Consider the following 24,157-nt stretch of genomic DNA (forward strand, 5'->3'; position numbering starts at 1 on the left):
ACTGTTAATTCAGCAGATACTTCAGGCTGACAGTTTACGTGATGAAGAAACATAAGAGATGAGAGTATACTATAACCACTGCAGATGTGTTGTAGAGAAATAGTACCAAAGTCATAGTGCCCCAATTTCAGATGCGGTATAGTGCTGTTTTTCTCTCTGTATATTATTTCAACAGACAGAATCATTGTATTGTCGAAGGCTTTCACGGCCAGAATGCGATGGCTGGTGTGGGTCTTCCGGGCTGTGTGGCCGTGTTCTGGAAGTTTTGTTTCCTAACGTTTCGCCAGCATCTGTGACCGGCATCTTCAGAGGGCAGGAGCACAGACAGGAGCAGGAGCACCAGAACTGCTCCTGTCTGTGCTCCTGCCCTCTGAAGATGCCGGTCACAGATGCTGGCGAAACGTTAGGAAACAAAACTTCCAGAACATGGCCACACAGCCCGGAAGACCCACACCAGCCATCAGACAGAATCATGTTTGTGTCTGTTCATGTACAGAACTAGAGAAAACAGCTTCAGCCCTATAAGAGAGCAAACATGGTAATCCACTCCAAAGAGCATCTCCAAACTATCCAGCTTCATGGAGGAGGGAAAAGTTAGATTTGATGCACTACAGATAATGCACTGGAGTTCCGTGTAGCTTTCATGGAAAGTGTGAAGGGGAACAATGCATCCTGCATTATAAAGCAGTGGGTAACTAGGTTAAACTATGGTGGGATAGACTCCCCAGTAACTGACCAGGAGTTGCCTGGGCCAGTTCTCTCTTAGAATAACAAAATCATAGGGTTCTTGCTGGGACAGTAAAGCTTAGCTTAATTTCCCTTAGTTATATGTTGCTCTGTTTTTCTGGTCACTGGCCCAAAGTAGCTCACAATATACATGAGCTTACTAAAACATATACCATCATATGTAAAAAAGAATGATAGCAAAAGAGAACAGCACATTTAAATAGCATGACCAACTTAGTAAAGCATAGATATAGTATTTCAAAGAAAAAGTTTAATTTGAGCTTGAGTTGAGAGAGACTTTACTTTGTATTAAACTCTTCTTTAACTCAAGCTCAGCTCCTAGTGACCGTATGGACAAGTCCTTGTAGTAAAAAAAGAATGATAGCAAAAGAGAACAGCACATTTAAATAGCATGACCAACTTAGACCAACTTTTTTTTCTTGGAGGAATACAGGAGTGTCTTCCCCTTGCCTTTTTCCACAATTTTTTCCCCCCCCAATTTCTCAGTCTAGCCTACAAACATGGGACTTCTTGGTAGTCTCCCATTCCAGCACTAACCAGATCTGACCCTGCTTAGTTTTTCTCAGATCAGCCAAGGCTGACTAGAGCAAAACATCGCTGCAACATTAGCAAGATAAACAGTGATGTTTTTTTTCATTGATATGCCATTTTCAATAATAAAATGGGCCCTAGTGGGTCACAATAACCTCACAATATGTAAAATTGGGTGTGGGTGTGGGTTGTTTTTTAAATAAAACACCCCAACAGATTCAAATAAAGCTGAAATCAACAATTTAGAAACAGAATAGATTCATCAACTGGCAAATATATAAATAGGGGAATAATGCAGGTAGCTCATGCTGCAAGTGCTGTTCTACTGCAGGGCAAAAGAACCTTGTTCAAATACAGATTTGGGGTGGGGAGAGGGCCCTCTTACAGGACTAAATGGTTGACAGCTGCTGGCCCTTGCCTCTGTTCTCCAGAAGAAGTTGGTAGCAGCAAATGAGAAGCACAGGCACCCCACGTGCGTCTCCTTTGCTTGAATGCTTTGCACTGCACTCCCGCTTGTCCTGGGAATCCTGATCAAAATGTATTCCAGTCAGCACTCTTGTCTCTAGCAATTTTTCCAGTGCAGATGTGCCTCCAAATGTGAAGGTAGCTGCTCACCTGAATAGTTAATGCTCCATCCCAGATGTCAACTGCCTGTTTATGGACACGAGACTTTTGTTTCCTCTTGTAGACTTTTGTTCACCTCTGTAAGCACAATGCATGTAAAAGCCACAAAGGCATCTTATGTTGTGAGTTGAAGTTAGTTCTCCACAAATGCAGCCCAGCTGCGGATCCTGAGTCAGAAACACATGGGTTAGAAAGCCACCCTTCCCTTTCTTTCTGCAACATATCCTTTGTTCTGCTGTGCTTTCAGAAGGACTTCATCCCCAGATGTTTCCCTAGTAAATTGGGAAAAGGTTGTAAGACAGGGAAATTATGTCATGCAGGGGGTCCACATGCAATCCCTATCCAACACCCAGAGAGCCTTGCAGACAACATTGAGCTACACCCAGCAACTTCCTCGATTTGTCTTCCCTACCTCTCAGTTACAGTATGGATCAAATAGTTACACATGGATCTAATTCATGCTCCTTAGTTCTGTTGTAACACCGTTTCTCTCTACACCTTTTTTTCCCCCCTGCAGTTTCCTCTGCTTGAATTTTTTAAAAGCTGCCTTTTTGGAAGCTAACCGATGTATATGGTAAAATTGCCACAGTTAACCCCCATATAGATGACATACGATGCATCCCAGGAAGTGGACATTGCCCACATATAAGCCCACTTCAGCCTTCTTTCTTTCCTTCCTTCCATTATGCCCCGCTTGCAAGGGCCGTCTTGGATGCTTGGCGCTGTCCAGGGCCGGGTGGTTCTGAAGGTGAGCGGAGGTTTTGAGCACCTGGGAGCCACAAGAAACTACAACTCCCGGCAAACAATTCAGAGAGGGAAAGGAGGGCAGGGGTAAAGATAGCGGATGGGAAGGTGAGGACGTCCAATCCCGCCGTGCTCCCTCTAGTGGGCGCAATTGAACTGGAAGGCGGGGACGGAGTGGGTTGGGGAGGGGGGCGTACGGCGCTGGCGGCTTCGGCTCGGCTGTCTGCAGCCGCACTCTTGCGTTAACTCGCTCCCCTGCTCCGCGCGCGCGCAGAGGCGGCTCCCTTGTCCGGGCTGTGCAGCTAGCTCGGAGCAAGAGCTGCACCTGATCGCGCCTCAGTGAGAGGGGGAGAGAGGGAGGGAAACGCCGGCTGGGCTGGGCTGGGCTGGGCTGGGCTGGGTTGGGCTGCGGAGAGACAAAAGAAGAGCCAGGCAGCCCCCGCGAGGCAGCGGCTTCCCGCGGCTGCCATCACTCCGGTTGCTCGCCGCACCCCTCGTTTGCGGACACTTGCCGCTGCTGGGGAGGGAGAGGGAGAGAGCGAGGGCGGCTGCAGCTGAAGGAACCCCCCTCCCAGCCCTTCGCTCCATGGCCGAGCAGCCCTGAGGCGCGCGGCGGCAGCTGGAGCTGGAGCCCCGAGGAGAAGCGCGCGAGCCCCCGCAGTCGCCCCCGCGGGCGCTTTCTCTGGATCCTCCGCGGGATTCTCGCCTTGGCGGCCGGGCGGCGCACGATGCGCCCTGCTGCTCTCTTCTGATCGCCAGCCCCACCGCGATGATCTCCCCGGAACAGCAGCAGCAACAGCAGCCCAACCATGTCGTGGCAACCATTGAGAATCTGCCTCCCGAGGGCAGCGGCGGCGGCGGCGGCCGGAGCTGCATCTCCGCCCCGCCTTCCTCCAGTGTGCGCCAGAAAATCCGTAAAGTGTTTAACAGGTGAGCTGGCTTGGAAGGCGCCGCGCACATCCCGGCCAGAATGGCCCTCTCCGCGGGGTCACCTTACGTGGAAGGGGGAGCGGGAGCGGCAGAAGGGGCCAGACCTAGAATCCTAGTTTGGGGGGTGTGCGTACGTGTGTATTTTAATAATCTGTTAAAAAGCTGATTCAAGCGCCCTGCGGCTTCATACTTCTCCAGATTGGGTGGGTGGGGCTGAATTGAACACTGTTAGAGAAGAGTACTCTGCACATGTTCAGAGTAGATGGGTCGGCGGTGGCCTGGCTGGAAACAGATCGCAACACTATAAATCCCAGCCCGGTCTCAAACATAGTAGCAACTGTACAGTGGTCACCAGTGCATCTAGTGGAGTTCCCTCTGAAGAAGTCTCAGCCTGGGTGCTTTTGTCTGGAGTTTCTCTGGGCAGGGATGGCATGTCAGAAAGAGCCGTCCAATGTCTTCAGCACAGTGACTTTGATTAAAGAGCATCTGTCATTATGGAGGGCAGCCTATAAGGAGAGTCTTCTGAAAATCCCACGGGGCTACCTGGTAGTTGGGAAAGGGGCAAAATGGAAGCCTGTTTTTTGGAAGCAGCACTAAAATACTGATCATAGTCCACAGATGCGTCCTCACCAAAAGAAAAGATGGATTGGCAACAAAACCAACGTTCTGGTGTTTCCTCTTTCCAGTCCATGAGCTCAGCTTACAGAATGGAAGAGCCCAAACATTTTTACATTGTGATAAATGTCTTTGGAAAACCAGCTGCTGTTCCTGCTTCTTGTGCATCTGGCAAAGCAGGGGAAGGCTTGGCCCTGCTGATCCAGATATCCCGGAGCAGGACAGGGATGCCAAACTGGAACTGGTAACTCTGTGGAGCAACCCTTTCCTAGGCTAATAGGGAGGGAAGTTGAGGGATGAAGGCAAAGTTTCTCTATATATGACCAAAGTGTCTTCCTTCTGGCCCTGGCTGTGAGAAAAGACCACATTTGGTTGGAAAGTATAGCATTTATGAGTTGGTCAGGAATCTTGTTAAATCTTTAAGAAAAAGATCCTTTTAAACAACCCTTTGTACAGTACCAAGAGTCTTTCCTGTTGCTTATGCCTTGTGGGTGTGGAATAATATAGCTTCATTTGCTTCTTTTCCTGTGAAAATCACCAGCAGTGAGAAATGATTGTGTGGTACCATTTCAAGCCTCAGTGGGAAAATCTCCAAGGAACTTATGCCCAGTTTGGATTACTTGAGAGAGGAATATGAAGAGGGAAGGATTTGAAACGCACCCAAGTTGATTAGTCTTATTTGCATTGGTGTGCATTGTATTTATTTTTAGTATTCTAAACAAATGAAGCTTTTTGCTCCCTGACAGTTTCATGGGGCTCAGATTAGTTCAGGTCTGCCTGTTCTTGATAGGGGAAAGTTCTCATTGTCAGAATGATCTGAATTGATAAGATATGAAGAGACAGAATAAGTTGGTCAGGCAAATCTAAGATTGTCTTGGCAGGTAGTCTATAATAGGGGGAAAAAAAGATACAGGAAAGGAGTTGCATAAATCTACAAAAGAATCTCTGTTTCAAGATCAATTGATTTTAAAATTGTAATCTCTTTTAAATGGTAAATCCTCAGTTTATTTGTTTCATGTCTGATGGAGAAAATGAATGGATTATCTTGGATAATCTCCTAAATGAGTTAGCAAATCTTCTCTGGTGTGACACACAGACTTTCATGTGAATTTCTTGATGCTAGATTGAGGTAGGCAACCTTTTGATGGCCACGAGCTACACCTAACATTCTGGGGGAGTGGGCTGAGGGTGTCAGAGTGGGGAGGCATATCACATATGGATGGGGTGAAACATTTGGGAGCAGTATTGAGTGATTTATTCATTACTTAACCATTAGGACGTACAGTTTAGTTTTCTTGTACTTTCCATGTCAGAATGAGAGGAAACTGTACAGTTGGTTTTTAGTAGTGATGGTTGGAGGTAGTTCCATGAAGGGTGGGCATAAGGGCCTTGTGTCCCCCTTTGATGGGAAAGTGGATACCTTCTGTTGGTGTAGCACAGAAATGAGCAACTTGTGACCCTCCAGCTACGGTTGGACTCTTATTCTTATAAGTCCCAGTCTGTAAGGACTGAAGCTGATGAGGTGGGAGTCACTGATTGTCAGGTCAGACAGAATTGTTATGTGAACATGAAACACATGTTTCTGACTTTAAGGCTGGGAAAAAGAATGGCCCGAAGTCTTTTGACTCAAAAGGATGGGAGAAAAGCACCAGGTTTTAAAACCTGAGGCTACCTATATATACTATTCTGTAGTAGGCAGATCTGCTGCATGTATAAGACTGCCTTCCATCTGCTATGAAACAGCTTATTTAGCCATGTTGAATCAGTGAACCTTCTACTGTTGCTGAATGTAGGATTCAGTTTCTGAAGCATTGATATTTAGTGCCATATTGGGTGATGCCAACCACATCAGTATGACCAGTGTCTGGCATAGTGCAATTGTAGTCTATTCATTCACATTTGGAGGACCATCAGTGTTTGGTTCCACAAATGCTGGCTGGGTTTGTAAAACCTCCTAGGCAAAGCTGAAATAGGTTTGGGTTGGGGGTTGGGTTGTGGTTCAGCACATTGCCTTGACCAAGCCATTGCCTTAACTTGTTGAATGAACCATGTCATCATGCTGTTGGGCATAGCATGTTATGCTTACAGGGAATTATGTTTGTTTACCTGGCTTTCAGTTCAGTGTGCTATGCAAACCAGCCAGAGAGTAGCTGTACTCTTTTCATACCAAAAGAGAAGTGATCCTGTACATACTGTATTCCAAGGCTAGAGTGCATCTGTGTTTGCTAAAGATAAGGGATCTTTATGAACATCAATTTTTGTATGATTTCTGCAAAGGAAATGCTGAGCTGTACTCTGTATAGAAGCGAATTCATTTTGATTAAAGCTATGCTGCTTAATTCTGTGTGAATGGGGATATTCTGATCTAATCCATCTGTCACAGTTAAGCCACAGTTTTGGCTGTTGGGCATATGGTTAGCTTATGAACTACTTTCTCTTCCTCATGTGGATTGATCCATTATAGTAGCAGTCATTTCACTCTCATGATGGCCAGTCATAAGGTGAGTATTAACCACTGCTCATCTCCAGAGCAAAATCAGAACTCAAGCTCTGAAATTGGCATTCAATTCTGATGAGGTATTGCTAGAGATAAGTATAAGTTGCGTTATTTAGATGTCATGGCTAATAATGGTTACGGTAAATAAAAGAGTGGAGGAGAAGGGGATAGGAGTATTGTATGAGTAGGTAACATGCTGCCATTTAGATGTCTTGGACTGCAATACCTATATACCCCAGCCAGCCTATTACAGTTCAAGAGTTAGAGAGAGAATGATGGGAAATGTAATTTAAAAATATTCAGCAGGCACCAAATTGCCTACCTTGAGACTGAGGAATGCCTATGAGTCCAACATTTCTCAATGATGAAGAAACAATAACTCCTAGAGGGTTTTTAAAAATTATATTTCATATCTAATCATTCAGTGAACAGATATCTCAGTGTAGAACCTTAATTAAGATTCACTCCTAGTTTAAAAATGACTGAATAAGGGAGTACAATTTAATTTTCCAAGCATTTCCCCAAATTTGTACTGGTATTGTATTGTCATTTGTGCTACTATCTTCATTTTAATGAAGTTTTGGGAAGATATTAAAAACCTGTCAAAAAGAAAAAATATATATATTGCCCAATTGGTCGCAGAAGCAAATGCTGGAAGCAAATATAATCTTACCTGATATTCTTCATTGAATATATGTCTGACTGGAAATTTTATCCAAAGTTTTGGTCCAGACAGCTTTGAATGGAATTTGTTCTTCCTTGCCCTTGCATCATATTCTATCCTAGCATTCTTTCTTGTTCCTGGAGTAAATTTCCTCTTTTCTTAACAATTAATTGATAGCTCCTTTAACTAGAATAAATGCCAACCAGGACTTTTTACTAGACAGAACCTGACCATTTGAAGATTTCATGTGCTGTCTGCCATTACTACTTTAATACACTGGATATTCCATATCATGGAATCTAGCATGTACAGTTAGTCCCCAGGTTAGAAACTCCTGGTTTAAGGACTACCCATAGTTAAGAATGGAGCCTATTGTAGCAAACTTTGAGTTAAATACACAATGATTTGAGTTAAATTCACAATGGTTGGAGTTCATTACACAATACTACTTATACAATATTATACAATACTACTGTTCTGGCTTACATACAAATTTGACTTAACAACAGAGCTCGGGAATGGAACTCATTCTTAAACTGCCGGCTACCTGTACACAGAGATGTTACAAGATTTGCTAACTTTAATATTGTGTACAATATAAAGGCAAAAAAAAAAAGTTAAAAATGTTGAAAGTTAGTAGATAAACATCTAATGACATCATGGATATTGGCTTGTGAACTCCCATGTTAGGGGGAAACCCTACAAAGGGATAGCTCTGAATAGAAATGGTGAGGATAGAGAGGGCTCTCTGTCTATTGAATAGTGTCTGTATGTTGCAAGTTGAGACAGTACAGGATGAAATGGAGGAGAACATGACCAATTGGAACAGTGAACAGGAAAACTCCACACTGTAACATTTTGTACCAGATTCCAGTTGTAATATTTCTATGTGCTGTCTCCTAGTTACTAAGACCTAAAGAGTTTTTCTCAAACTGGTGGCCTCCAGATGTGTTGGGTTATGGGAGATGAAGTCCCACACATCTGGAAGGCATTAGATTGAGGCAGGTTTGAGCCTAGCAATGCTATTAGAAGGGGTCAGTTAGTCTCATAAACGGATTAGAAACTTCAAGTGTATGGTTAGTTTGCTCTGCTTTCCTACAAGTAACAGTGTGGAAGCTGGTAATAGAAATCTAATTTGAAATAGGTAATGCCCAAAATTCTCTAGTAAGCATGCTTTTTAAAAATTAAAAATGGTTTTGAATTCTTTATGCTAAAGTGAATTTTTAAAATGATACAGTACAACTAGATTAGATCATAGGTCCCCTCCAAAAGTATTTAATAGGGTGCTAAAGACTCATTAAGGTAAACGTCATTGATATTATTAATCATTTCAAATCTTGTTTTGTTCTCCAACTTTCAGCTCTCTATAAAATACATACCCCAACAAATGCATTCTTCCTAATATCAAATTTCAGATTTGCCAGTTTATTGATTGTGATGTCAATGTGTTCTTGGACTCTCAATTCTTAACAATCAACTTTCAAATATCTGACAAGATTCCAGAAGCAGGAATAGAAAGAATAGTATTTAGTATTGCTGAATTAAAGCCAACTTGTTCTGTACTATTCAAATATCGGAATCTAGTTTGTACCTTCCTCCTCAACTTTGCTAAGCAAAACCTTATAGCTAGAGCACTAGTGAGATTGGGAAGAGGCATCCAGAGAAATCCAGTTTCATCCCTAAAATTCTGAGTGCTTAAAACTCAGGATACTAGTTTGGTTTAAAACCTGAAAACAAATTAGATTACAGATACTGTTTCTTGGTATCTAAATTTAGCCCTGTGTTTTCTTTTTAAAACCATCATTTAAAATCATAATTGAAATCAGATAATTTAAGGCTTCTCTTCAATGCCCTGAACTCTACCCTAATTCTAAATATTTATATAAACACCTATGTCCACCATCAGGTCTATAAGAGGAATTTATTTCTTATTTATTTATTACTTCATTAATTTATATAGCAGCCCATCCTACTGCTGTGACTGTGGGCAGTACACTTAGGGTTAAAACCAAAAAAACATACATACGTAACAAGAAAAATAAGAAAAGTAATGGCAGTTGAAAACAAACCCAACTACAATAATAAAAAAAAAAACTCACAGTGACAGTGACAGCTGACCTTCAGACCCTATGTCTAAGGGAACATCCAAGTCTTCTAAGAGTTCTGAAATGCTAGCAGGGTCAGGACTCCGTGAATCAGGGGTAAGGTGTTATGGATATAGTTTGATTCCAAAGTATAGTTTTATTCCAGAGAATAAAAGTTTGTGATAATATACCAAAAAGCTAAAAATAAAAGGCCTAAATTAAAAAAAATAAATCTTAAATTAGTCCTCATGAACTCTCTTCCATTGAATTTGTTCAGAGAAGCCATTGGAACTAAAAGGTTTTAATCACTATGATTACAATTAGAATTATTATTAGAATTACAATTAGAATGAGAACCAAACAGTTTCCAAGTGCTCTTCCTAAAGTAGTGGTAAACAGTCATTGTGAACATTTTTGGAATTTTGAGAGTAATTATGGGTGCTCTCACAAAATGATTTCTCATGGTAGTTGCTGGCTTCTTCACAAATTAGTTGCCACAGCAGTCTTGCAAATACTAATTATATAAGACCTAAAAATGTCTAGACTTATATGGACCTTACTGAAATTATAAAGAAAGATTTCTTTTAATTTATCCTAAATTGGACAAAGCCAACTGGCAGTGATTCGATGGCCTGGAGTGACTCTCCATTAAAATCAAAGGTCATATTAGGATCCCAGTATGGTCAAACTTGCACATTTATGGTGCCTGCCAGAAATATGACATCCACATTTTTCAGACCTACTGTGTAAAAACATGTAAATATGGGCTATTTTGCAAAAAATCCAACTGCAATTTATTTACTATTTTTAAAAATGGTACAGGATTTTTATAGCCTTGGGAACATTGTAGTATCCCAGTCAGCAAATTTAACCAGTTAGTAAGGCAAGCAGCCATCTGTATGGCATTTCTTCTGTTAATTAAAAGAAACTTGGAAATCAGATGTGTTTGCCTTTACAAGTCTTACAGAACGAATGCTCATAACCTTGAACACTTGAGCTTTCTTGTGCAAAATGAAAGAATGATCTTCTGATGTGATTTTGTGTGAAGAGGGAACAAAGAGCTCTTTAATTTCACCTCCCATTAGGACACTGGAAAAAGTATGAATTTGAAGCCTCTTTTATATCACATTGCTTCCCCTTCCTCTTTGGTAGCATCAAAAGCTGTGTTTGTACTTTGATTGTTCCATGCAAGATTAATAAGGTTCAGGGGTGTGTAAATGATTGCGCGCACAGATCTGAGATTTGGGCTTCCAGCAAAACAAGAACTTTTTCAAGAGGCATCTGGAGTGGCAACTAAATTTGTAAGTATAGGGATGAATGTATTTTAGGCTCTAACTAGAGTTAGGTGCAAAATATGTAGGAAGCTGGATATAGAATTGGAGAAAATGAGCCCATGAGAATATGTTTAGCCCAGTTTTCAATCCTAGAACTGGAACTCACCCACAAATCCTTTCATATATAAACTTGTGACACTTCCCCCATCCCTGGTCCCAGCAATCTGTCTTAACTTAGGAAGTGGAAAGGCCTTTGGTTTGTGTGGTGGGGTTGGGATTTGTTCTTGTTGTTGTTACTGCTAAATAGTTGGAGGTTGGAAATCTATATTGATCTACCACAAATAATTAAAGAGCTACAAGTAGATTCTGATCTACCTTTTAATCATACCCCTGTTAGCATGTGCAGTACTTCTGCTGCTCAGAATTAATTTGCTAATTTCCAACTTTAATAAACAATTCTAGAATTTTAAAAATACTGATAACTGAATGTAAGAATTCAGCATGTATACTGTGTCTTTCGGCAATCCAATATATGCCTATTTTGAAATATCTCAAGAGTGTACTGTACTCCTACGTGTATATGCGTTAGATTTCCAGTTCCCTCTCTGAATTTTCAGGACTAAAATCTCAGTGTAAATGTTATAGTCAAGGAGGGGTGGGAGGTGGGGGTTGAAAAATCATTGTATTTGCTCTTGATGGTTGAGGTGCCACACTCTCATTCTGTTCATTGGCTTCTGTTCTTCAGTCTACCAGGTAGATTTTATCTTTTCTTTCCAAATCTTGCACCTCCAGGTCTGAATCTAGGGAAACATGGCAAGATATTTTATATGCTCATTTCTACTCTTTGGCTGTTTGCATTTACACTGAAAGTGACTTTTAATGTAATTTAATTTTAATAGTGCACCTTAACTCTTTCCTTAATATGATTGGAATTGAAATAAATATTGCCCTTAAAATGGTTTTAATAGGGCTTTCTATTTCTGTCCTTAAACTTCTTACAGCTTATTGCAGGTTTGCACGCAGAGACCAGAATGTGATTTATTAGCCACATATGGGAGCCAATTGGTGGCTGCCATAAACCTGCCAATCACAGTAGATTGGGGGTTCTAATAGTCTTGGGGATCATAAGTTGTGCAGGCTTAATTTAGATATAGATTATCTTCATCTTCTTCCTTTCTTTTCTTATATAATTTACAAGAATGTAACAGATAGACTTCAAGAAGATGCATACATCTTTAGTAACGTATGGGAATGTTGGTGCCCATACTTTAGTAATGTTTGGGAATGTAGATTCCCAAACAGCAGGATCTGTTTCCTCTTAAAACATGAATGTATTTATAATATATTTATTATTTATCCACCTTGCTGGTTCAGTGGACATGGTTGTAAGACCTTATGTCTGAACAGAAGAAATTCATGTCCAGATAACACAGGGTTGTATGTGGTGCCCAACTCTCTTTTTGTAGTGCTCAGAATCTTCATATACCATGTTATCTGAAAAATCAGCAGTTTCCTACCATTCTGTGGTAGGATCATGTGAAAAATAGAGCCCTAAAATAGGTATATCATGTTTTTTAAGAAAGAAAAAAACTACCCAAACTCCTTCTAAACCCTAATTCATTCTAATGCACGATGTGATCTTCAAAACTTCAAAATATTAAGTGCGGTCCTTGGCCACCAAAAAGGTTTCCAATCTCTAATATGGACTGTCCCATATGTATCTAAATTATGCTTTAGGATTAACCTAAATTTTGAAGCTTTCCATCCTGCATGTTTATCTGGAAGTAGGTCCTGCTGTGTTTGATGGGGCATACAGTACTCACTCACCAGATAAGTGTGAGTGAGCTTAGAGAAAACCAATTTACAGGTAGTCCCCAGGTTAAGAATGCCCGGTTTAAGGACAACCCATAGTTAAGTATGGAGCATATTGTAGCAAAATTTGAGTTAAATATGCAATGATTCGAATTAAATACACAATGGTTCAAGTTAATTACACAATACTACTTATACAGTATTATACAATAATACTGTTCCAGCTTACATACAAACTCAGCTTAAGGACAGAGCTTGGGAATGGAACTTGTTTTTAAACTGGGGACTACCTGTAATTGTTTGTAGACAAGAGAGCTAAAGATCTGACACAAGTCAAAGCCCCTTTTCTTGGGTTTGCATGAAGAAAGAAATAGTCTTTAAATTATGGTTGTGTTAGGCTTTTCAATCAATATATAGAACTTTAGCTGAATAACTGCTGTATAGTCCACATTCCATTTCTACCTATTGCTTATTTTTATACTGAACTGTACATATCTAGGAATGACTCCTCTCCCCCCCCCCCCCCATACATGTCAATTTCTTCTCATAGACATTTTCTCTTTCTGGGTAAATTGCCTTAAGATGCCAGGAGCTGTAGTCTCAGAAATCTAGAGGGGACCAGTTTGAGAAGGTTGTTCTGTTCCTTTCCCTATTCCTTCAAATATTGTTCTTCCTCTTCTGGTTGTACGTGCATCTGTACTGCATAGTTGTAGCATTTATCAATTTCAGTAGAGCAGAGCTGAGGAATATGTGCCCCTCCAGATGTCATTAAATCAGAACCTCCAGCGACCCTAATCAGTGTGGCCAGTGGTCTGAGATGCTGGACTTACAGTTCAGCAATATCTTAAGGGTCAAAGGCTCTTCATTCCTAGAGAGTAGTGATGGGAGAGCAATGAACCAGCCTCTGCACCAGCTTTATCATTGCTCATTGGTCCACGTCAGGGGAGATGTGTCAGGATATTAATTCATAATGTAGGTAATGCTGGTAAAACGATGGCATCTAAAAGAAGCCGAAAACCAGCAACTTGTAAAAATGGAACTGTGTGGGGCAACGGGAATGCAATGGGTGCAAAAAACATAGTCTGGAAATAGCCTTAGTCCCTTGCATGGCAAAAGGGAAGAGGACAGCTATGCAGCATCAATGAAAGCGATGAAGGCTGTAAGGTGAACAATCCTTGCCACCCACTTTTTTATGGAAAATGGGACTACACGTCTGAAGCAAACATTTTGAAGTAAGATGATGGTAGTTGTCATGTAAATAAGGAAATTGCTCTGTAGAAATAAACACTATATTTAAACACCCTCCAGCTTTTTCCTGGGATTGTAGCCACATCTGAACCCCCATGAACGGCTGTTAGCCAGGATTATTCACTGGATCTTTCCTTGTTCCATGTAGCCTTATGATAATATCAGGAGAGAATGTACATTTTCACATTCCCTGAAGGTGTTTAATTGGATGCTTTGGGACACAGGATTTTGGGCTGAAGGAAGCAACAATTATTCATCAGATGATATCTGATGATTCCAAAAGCTCCAGTCAAAACGTGATAGAAGTTGTTGCCTAGTAATATCTACAAGTTCCCAGGTTATCAATTTTTGGACTAGCTGGAGCTTCAACCTGATCAAAGACGTTTCTTCATTTCTTCCCTCTTAAAAGAAATGCACTCTGCCCTCCCAGCATGGAAGACTATATCTGTGGGTAAATGGAGATGGGCTGAAAGCAGGAGAGATTTCCTTTGTCACAGATCCACTAGGAAGGAAAAAAGGCTAAATTCCCTTGAGTTTTGAAAAGTATGTGACAATACTTTCAAGTCATTTATGCAATTATAACTTTATCTTCTATCTTAATTTAGTACATGGTGGTTATAGGGTTTTTTAAAGTCCTTCTGTGCCATTGCTTCCTGAAAAAAAGGAAGAAAAAAAATATCTCACAATGTGGTGCATGCACATTTAAATCACAAAGGTTGCTAGCGGGCTTCCAGAGAGTCATTGTGGGATTGAACCCAGCTTTTGTCACAATTCAGTGTGGAACATTACTGAGATGGGAGTAGAGGGGGATCCTTTTCCATATGTGCTGGAGATGAAGTGAGGTGACTTCCCAAAGTGACAAAAAGCAAAAGAAAAATTTGTGAATGGCATTAATGAGACTTTTAAATGGAAGGATATTATCAGCAGAGGCAGCCTTAGATTCTGATTCTTTTGTCAAAATGATAAAAGCAGCATTGTGCCACTGCAGTGCAAGCAGATGTACAAAAGGAGCAGAAGTGCATCATGATGGAATGACTCTGCTTTCATCATCCCCCCCCCCCCCTTGACCTCCCCTGCAGAGGCTTCTGACTATCAGAGGTCACGTGCAGCACTTAAATGTCCTTTGGCCCTGGGTATAATGCAATGAAGTTCCCTCTGGCCTGTATTTTATTTTACACTTTGTTAGCATCTAGCTGAGCATATGTGGAGATAAGAGATTTTTATGCATAGTTCAGTACCATAATAGTGCTAGAGCTGTGATAAAATACTGCATTCTAAATACACCTAATGGCTCATGTCGTTGAATTTGCGGAAGGAGAGGGCTTTCTTGCAAGGTGTCCTTTGGCAGGACAATCCCCATGAAGGTAAGCTGCTTAATGTGATATTCAGAAGAGCTGTGGCTACTGGGTACCTGTTGTATACAGAGGAGTTTTTTTTCCCTCTACACAGATTGTAACTTCAGCTTTGGGAAAGGGGTTAGTTAGTGCCTCTTGAACTGGGGAGGTTTCCAAAGAGCAGGCGCATAAATGACTTCATAGAGAACTATGGAGAATGGACAGAGCAGCTTTAATGTGCTAATGAGGGGGAGACCAGATGCCAGAAGTGATCAGAGGAGCTCTTTGTGATTCTGTCTCTTTGAGATGGCTGAAGCCTCTGTCCTTATCGCCGCTGCTGCTGCTCACAGGCCGGGGAGAGACACTGAGGCTCTTAGTGAGGTGTTCCTTGCCTTTAGCTCAGCAAAAAACCCTATAAATCAACACCCGAATGCTGATGAGGGTAAATCATCAGGGCAGAGCAAGGAAGGAAAGGCAGTTTAGATATATAGTCTGGTGTATAGAACTCATCTGCAGGCATCTGGGTGGGGCAGATGTCAGGAAAATATACTTTGATGGTTGTCTTGGGTTCTTGAAACACTGGGGTGGTGAAGGAGAAGGCAACCCAGGGCTCTCCGAAGGTTTCTAATTACAAATCCCATCATCTTCATTGACTGTTGCCATGCTGGTTGAGGTTTAGGGAGGTTGTGATTCAAAAGTGCTGGAGGGCATCAGATTAACACAGGAAAGATGGCGATAGACATGGAGATGGCGACTCATAGATTTTACAGTTCTGTATCAAGTCCACCCAAAACAGAAGATTAAAGGCATTGTTTGAGGTGGTGGGGAGGACTGAGCTTTTATAATTGACAAAATCTGCCTCTTTAATACACTTATGACTGAAATGGGTAAACTATTTCTTAATTCCAGCGTTTGAGATCATCTTGAAAATTTGCGCTGGAAGGAAGATTGCACCTTCATTAGAAGCAATGTTCTACTCCTCCTTAGGAGATCTGATTGTTGCCCTCTGGAAACTGTATTGAATAAAACTTTTAGACCAAGTCTGTTTTTCATATTGTCAGGGTGATGGGCTAGCTTTCCCCCTGCACATTTTCCCAACCCTTTCTTTAATTAGACTGCAGGTTTCTTTTAATTTGATGATGAAAATGTGAGTCTCATAATGTGTTGAACCATGGCTCAGATTATGCTTGATAGACTCTGATGATTTTTCAAAAATGATGTAGATGATGATGAGTTACATCTATCTTACTTTACTTATTTATTTATTTATTTCATTGGGATGGCCCGATCTGAACAGATCTTGATCAGAACACATCTGCTTAAAATGATTTTAAACACTGTTTTTAATGGAATAATTACTAATCAGATGGCATTTTCCATTTGTTAACTTGGGAAGACAACTGGTAGCATCAGAACTTCTTTGATTTATTCTTCTGAAATAGAGAAGGTGGTAGCATGCTGATCTAAATGTGTGGGAGTAGATACAGACTTAGTAACAGAGTAACCCAATAGAATCAATGGGATTTAAGTTAGTAATTTAAATCTCATTGATTTCAGTGGCTTTATCAGAAAAGTGTTATCCCCTAACCTCCAAGGTAAAATATATTAATATCCTCTAAATCTTTCAAGACCACTGTTATCAAGATCATTGTTTATTTGTTTATTTATTGTGCCTTTGAGTCAGTGTCCTGGTGACTGCCTGGACTAGTCCCTGCAGTTTTCTTGGCAAGATTTCAGAATTGGTTTGCCATTGCTTTCTTCCTAGGGCTGAGAGAGAGTGACTGGCCCAAGGTCACCCAGCTGGCTTCATGCCTAAGGTGGGACTAGAACTCATAGTCACCTGGTATCTAGCCTGGTGCCTTAACCACTAGACCCAACTGGCTTTCTTATCAAGATCATTTAGGTAGGAAGAATGAGTCAGGAAGTATTTGTAGTAGGGGCTGGGAATTCTTGTTGCACAGAGAGAGATGAAGAGCATGTGTCAGCCCTGGACCTTACTGCAAGACAGAGGTTACAATCTCCACTGCTTTTGCTTGATTGGGACAAGGGGGAGCTCCAGCACCAGTGTTCTCTCCATGCTTGCTGCTAACTAAAACTAACCTGAAAGAAAAAAAAAAAAAAAGAGCAGCAGGTCTTATCTTCAAGGAATTCCTTAAACTGCCATCCAAAGTTTGTGCTGCTCAGATGTGCCAGGAAGGTGTCTAGTTTGTAGTCTGCCTCCATGAACTCGGCCACAACCAGCCTACTTTTGTAGAAGAAGACTTCTTTCTTTGCTCTTGTTTTTGTTACTACAGCATCCTATTGCACTAGGGCATTGGTCTCCCCTCTCTTTGTAAATATTGAAGGTTTTTGCTCTCTGGAGACTAGCACACCTCTTGAGCTATTCTTTTGCTCCTGCTCTCTCCTTTATTACAGATTGGCTTCAGCTGCAGGTTTTCAGTAGTTTGTCCATTGACCCTTTAGCTGCTTAGGACTTGGGCATTTCCCTGTCTGATGACCTACCTTTGTACTGCCTGTGGCTCAATGAACAGTGCTAAGGGAGGGAATCTCCTGTGTTTTTCGCTGCTAGTTACCAGTTCTGTTCTGTCACCAGAGCTGCCAGAATAGGCCAGGTACCAGACCTGACAAAATCTGTCTGTCATGAGAATTCAACAGGTTTCAAGTGGGAATCCATGAAGTGGTGAGATTTCAGCTATTTTAAATTAGCAAATTGGTTTATATTTTAATTTTTAAATTTTTATGGCTGTGGGGAATTACACAATGGTGAACACTGACCTCTAGTTTGCTCTTAACCTGCATCCATTGTCATCTGTAAATCAGAGACATTTACATACCAGGTATTGGTGACCAGCCTTTCTTGGTTGCTCTTCATCTCTGAAATTCATCTAGTGGAAAGTTCTTGCATAGATTAATAATCTTTAACTTGAAGCTCATATAGCTAGCTAATTTTTATTAAGGCAAAATCATATTATTTGCAACGTGCTTCTCTTTGTTAGGCATGGCTATACTACTTGAAGAAGGAAATGCACTTCCATGATTATAGGTTTAAATGTATCACTCTGGATTACTTTTAGTAACAACTTGAATGACATGTTGTGGACAGAGCTCTGTAATAGTGAAGAGATCTGAAGGTGTATGACTTCCCTAATTAATGCTATCCTAGTTGTATATTGATTAGGATTCACAGGGTGCCAGGATGAGCAGCAAACACTTGTCCAAGTAGATGAAGACCTTGTGGCATGTTTGCAATGAAAGGTAGAAGTCAGAAAATCCCTGACATGTAGTTCACCCTTTTGATCCTGGCTGCTGTAGTTTATATGGGGGGGGGGGAGGAGCCCAGACGGCAAGGAGTAGACACACATTGTCTATGTGCTCTTAAAATCCTTTTTTTATTTTACCTTATTTTACCTTGTCTTTATTTTTATATTTTATACTTTTTTGTACTAAAGACAGTAGGACAGGCTGCACCAGTTCATTTTAATAGCGAACACTTTTAAACACTTAGTGGAACAAGTAAGAGAATGGGGAAAAGAAAGCAGCGTCACCAAATGAATTCAGAGACAACCATCACTTCAAAGCCTCCAAAGCAACTGAAAATTACCAACTATTTAGCTATGAAGAAGGACGTACCAATAAGTAAATCTAATAATAATAGTAATGGTAAAAACTTTACTTATATGAATCGACAGGATGTCTTGGAATGGGATTTGCAAACAGAGATCGAACCACAACAACTGTTAAATCTTTCTCTCTCTCTTCAAGAAGATATGCCAAAATGTTTTTACAACACACTCCTCTCCTGAGGCTGCTGTCGGCCCTCTGGCAACTTTAGCTTCCACCAGGGAGGGGCAGGTCGAGGATGTCACAAATGAGAGTGCCACAGGTGATATCAAGACCATGCCTTTTAGCAGCATAGACTGTACTCTCTATTTTTGACTATTTAACAACAATAAGCAACAATGTGGATTCCTTAAAAAAGTCTTTTCAGGCTTTTACTCAGAAACATTTAGACAAACCAACTGCATTTATGGAGGAACAAACTAACACTAAGAGAGAGCAGCCTGCATTTAATAGCAAAAAACACTCAAACTCCAACTGTAGCGTCAATAGGAGAGAGGATTCCCCACTGTTGTGTGATAGGAAGAGGGAGAAGGGAATGGGGAATACTGGAATCCTTCAGACAAACCAGGTCACCCTACACATTTATCTTAATGGAGCTAGAAGGGGTCATTGGGATACAAGAAGAGCTATTGTTCTATCCTGCAGTCAACTCCTCCGATGTCAACTCCATCTGATAAGCTTACAGGCAGTGGAATGGCTACCCACTAAAAGGGAAAAACACTAAAAGAGTTTTGCTGATATTTAAGTGCTCTATAATCCCTGGTATGAAATCTTTTCTTGGTACATTTCAAATATTCCCACTACGTGTGTTTCAGGATAATAAAATATGTTCACTTTTTCATCCAACTATGCAAGATGAAAATCTCCTTCTAGACTCTAGGAATGATAAGCTGCCCACAACAGATAGCCTTGAGAGTTTGACCTTGACAAAAAGCTACTCAGATAATCACCTAAAGTCATGTAGTGACAGAAAGGTTTCTAATGAAGCTCTAGAAGCACAGCTGATTCATTCTTTTGGAGCACTACCAAATAGTGAGCAAGATGAAATATTGAAAAAACTAAGGAATTTACAACAGATACTGTTAACAACATGTATAGTAGCAGAACCTCTGATTGAATTAGTGGCAATATCTCCCCAAAAGGGTTGCAATAACAATAATAATGATCTACAGACACCTCTGATACATTTTGACCTAACTGAGGATTTTCAACAGAAAAGCAATCAGAAGGAAGAAGATCTGGCAATTCTAACAGATGAAGAGGGATTTAACCTGTAGCATCCAATCAACGACTGTATCTCCTCTGATGTAAGTTCTGGTCCATGGCACACCAATGCTTTGCTTCTCTCTCAGGCCACAGTTCTACCAAATGGACTGCAGGCTATAGGGACCCCTCAGAAGAAAACTCTCAATACTTTGGATGAATCCAGTGCCAAGAACAGTTTAGCAACACCTCTATCCTGGCAAACTCAAATATTGGAGACTGCCAGACCGCTAGGTACATTGAATGTAAGATGCATGACCCTAACACCAGTGCATTGGAGTGCCAGGTAAAGACTCACACGGACACCAGACAAAATATTACAATGAAAGGGAGTCAATGTGGTGAAGAATCACATAGTCCTGGTAAGCTACTTCGCTGTATAGGATCTTCAAGGAAAATTAAAGTCACCAATCAGTGTATATATCTGAATATATCAGGTTCCCTTGATCTCATAACTTCAGATGAATGACTGAATGGGATACGTTACAACCTACCCCCAATTAGTTTCTTTTCTTGCTCTCCTATAGATATGATTAATGATACAACCATTCGTATATTAACTTGGAATCTAGCAGGATGAAAGAACAAACTATGTGACTTATCTGAATTTCTGTCCAATTTTGGTCTGACTGCAGTACAAGAGACAGCTGGAGATGAACAGATTTTGATACCTGGCTTCAAGTCCTGGGTCACCCTGGCATGGAAAGTAAAAGAGAAAGGCTGGGCAATAGAGGGTTTGGCTATATTGGTCAAGGAAGAACTAGGATGGAAGGGCACAGAAATGAACATAGGTGCCTCTTCACCTTTTTGCTTAGCTGTTAAATTCCAATATAAGACCTCTGTGATTGTGATGGTAAACATTTTATACCCCCACAAACAGCTACATATTATTCCCAATATATAGGTTAATTTAGAGCAAACCTTGATAGAGTTAATCTCAAAAATTCCTAAAACAGTTACAGTTGTTTTGGAGATTTTAATGCAAGGCTAGGGCCTTCTATACAAGATCATATTAGTAATATGAACATCCCCAAAGAATTTTACTCCCTATTACTTTTGTGCTCTTTTCGGGATCAGAAAAGAAATGCTGCTGGTCTACAGTTGTTAAACCTGGTATGCAAGTATAACCTGCAAATTCTAAGGGGCAAGGACCAAAGGTTTGTTTACCCCTTTACTTACCATTGAGAGAAATCAAGTAGTGCTTTAGATTATATATGTGTCTCAAATAGTAACATGCCCCTTTTCTCAGACATCCAGGTTTATGTAAGGGCAGATAGTGACCACCAATTTTGCTGTCAATTTCTGTGGGCATTCAGACCTCAGACCCATACCACAAATGATAGATGGGTTTCACTTCATCTAGAAGTCCACCAGAACAGAAGGATAAAATGGGCCAGAGTGGATGCAATGGCTCTGACTATGAATTAAACAATATGAATTCTGATCAAGCCCTGACTCTGGTAGACACTTTGCACTGATGTCGACTCTGTACTTATAGCCTATGAAAACCTAAGTGAAGGACTGAAAAGGCCCTCCCCAGAAAGTCTCAGATAAAAGGCCCTTATTGATTTGACTCAGAGTGTCATTCCCTGAGAAAAAGATTAAGGCTAGCTATACATTTAGCATGGAACTATCCATCAAAGTGTTACTTGATTTCTCTCAATGGTAAGTAAAGGGGTAAACAAAATCATGCTGCCATGCTAATGCTTAAACAAGAGTACAAGAAAACTATCAAGTGCAAGAAGTCTCACCAGTTGTCTTCTCTCTGGTTAAATTTAGAGTTAGCAGTCAAAACCCCAAACCCAGTCTTTTTTTGGCATTCAGTTGCAGGAATATTGCGGGAATGTAGGTGCTCCCTGGACTTCCCTGTATCTGCCTCCATGTGGGAGGAATATTTCAACCAGTTATTCCTTGCCTCAAGTTGCAGTGGGTTAGAGGACCCACAAAATGATCTATAGAAGGCCTATACTGTAGTTCCTCCCCACCCTGGCCTCCGATGATTGACGGGAGGCTAGAGGACTCATTCAGACTCTGAAGTACAATAAGGCTCCTGGGGAACATCTTCTATCCCCTGAATTATTCAAATGTCACCTTAACTGGTGGGTTCTCTTACTTGCAGGTTTATTTACTCATATAAATAACTCCTGCCAAATTCCAGCTGGTTGGGGGCTCTCTATTGTGGTCCCCATTTACAAAAAGGGTGACAAGGGGGATCCCTCAAATTATAGACTGATTAGTCTAATTGACATTTGTAGCAAAATTGTATGCCAAATATCTTTTATATAAGGTTGAGTAATTGAAAAGGGCTTGCTACCTGAAGAGCAAACTGGATTTAGGTCTGGTCACTCCACTATTCATAACTGTTATATTTTATGTCATCTAATAGAAAAATATACAGCTAAAGGGAGCCAACTGTTTACAAGTTTTATAGTTCTCAGTGTAGCATATGATTCAATAAATAGGGACCTTTTTTGAAAGAAACTTACAGAGCTGAGCATGGGTCTTACACTCCTCTCTTTAATCAAGGCATTATATTCAAACTCATGCCTAAGGCTGTGTACAGGAGCACATCGTTCCCGAACAGGGATAATTAGTACCAATAAAGGGGTCAGACAAGGATATATACTGGCTCCCATTTTGTTTTACCTGTTAATGATATCCCAAAGTCCCTTCATTCAACCAATATGCATATACCTAAAGTTAAAAATAAACTTGTAAATATTCTGCTTTACGCAGATGACATGGTATTGATGTCATTTACCCAGGTAGGGATGAGAAGACTGCTATGCAGGTTTAGTTCATAGTGTACACTCAATTACCTGAACATCAATAAGTTCAAGACCAAGGTAGTTGTTTTCGGGAAGAGGTGGACTAGGTATAACTGGAGCCTGGATAGGGAACATATAGATCAGGTTAAGTCCTACTGTATCTATACTTAGGACTTGTTTTTACAGAAACAGGTTCCTGGCTCCCACATTTAAGAGGAATTCTTTAAGGGCTATGGTCTGTGCCAATGCCATAAGGCAGCTCACCAATCACAGCTACCCAGGTACTCTAATTCCAGTCATAAAGGTATATAACAGCAAAATCCCAATGATTACATATGGCGCAGAACTGTGGGGATATATAAATGCCCCCTTATTGGAACAGATACAGTTCACTTTCTTTAAATGCATCTTGGGGGTGGACAAGTCCACACCAACTCCAGCAGTAAGGACAGGGTTGGGTATACCCCCTGCACAAAGCCATCTAATAATGAAAGTATTCAGCTATTGGCGGAAGATCTTATCTATGGACCCAGATAGATTACTCAAGCTTTGTTTGAAGAGCAGTTGCATAATATGCCTTCTTGGGCTTGGGCTGCCCAACTTTCAAATGCCATCTCACAATATGGATTCTCCACCCAATACCCAGTCCAATCAGATCTGAAGGCCAAGAAAACTTGCAAGCAAAGGATCCTGGATGTGGCTGCCCAAGATGATATTGCATCCCTTAAACATGTTAAGTCCTTGAAGTGGCTGGCTCAACACAAATCAGACTCCCAGTTAGAAAAGTATTTAACAGCGTACCGTATATGCCTCAACATCTTAGAAAAGCTTTTTCTAGAGTTTGTTTTGAACAACTAGATTCCATGGTAAGATATGGTAGGTTTCATGGAATTCCATTTGAAGAAAGACTGTGTATCCTCTTTGATTACAAACTATATTCTACAGAAAGGACAGTTTACTTATTTAAAAACTGAAAAATACTGGGGCACCCAGGAGATACTGTCTTATTTTCTGCAGGGAACAAACCTGCATATCATTAGTAAGACTGCACTCTTTATATCAAAGGTCATTTTGAAGAGGACAGACAACATAGATCAGATTGGGGTTAACTGTAGGGTTGATGACTTATTATGAATATGTCCTACTGTTTTCTTTGTATTTACTTGTATACTTGTATCAGTTTTATACTTTTGATATGGCCAGATGACTAAATCAATAAAGTTTCTGTCCGTATCCCTGTAGTTAATATGTTTTGCCATATGTGTGTGTGTGTGTGTGTAATTCATTATTAATATGTGTCCATTTTGATCGTGAAAACAATAAAGTGTATTGGATTGCCTTGTGCAAATAGTAAGTCTATGGATTATTATTAGAATTAATGGTAAAATCTAAGGTATGGAT

At 40.7% G+C, this 24,157-nt stretch overlaps 1 protein-coding gene across 1 annotated transcript in view; it reads left to right on the plus strand.

Moving 5' to 3' along the window:
* Positions 1-3,048: 3,048 nt before the first annotated feature.
* SLC35F1 (solute carrier family 35 member F1) overlaps positions 3,049-24,157 on the plus strand; it is a 216,407-nt gene continuing 195,298 nt past the window's right edge. Inside the window, exon 1 of the mRNA XM_088139919.1 lies at positions 3,049-3,576. Within this exon, the coding sequence (XP_087996045.1) occupies positions 3,416-3,576 (161 nt within the window). The 5' untranslated portion in view covers positions 3,049-3,415. The remainder of the gene's footprint in view (positions 3,577-24,157) is intronic.

Source organism: Python bivittatus, unplaced genomic scaffold (genome assembly GCF_059951505.1).
Source record: "Python bivittatus isolate LINGU-HERP-01145 unplaced genomic scaffold, Pbiv_v1 ctg000020_np1212, whole genome shotgun sequence".
Classification (NCBI taxonomy): Eukaryota; Metazoa; Chordata; class Lepidosauria; order Squamata; family Pythonidae; genus Python; species Python bivittatus.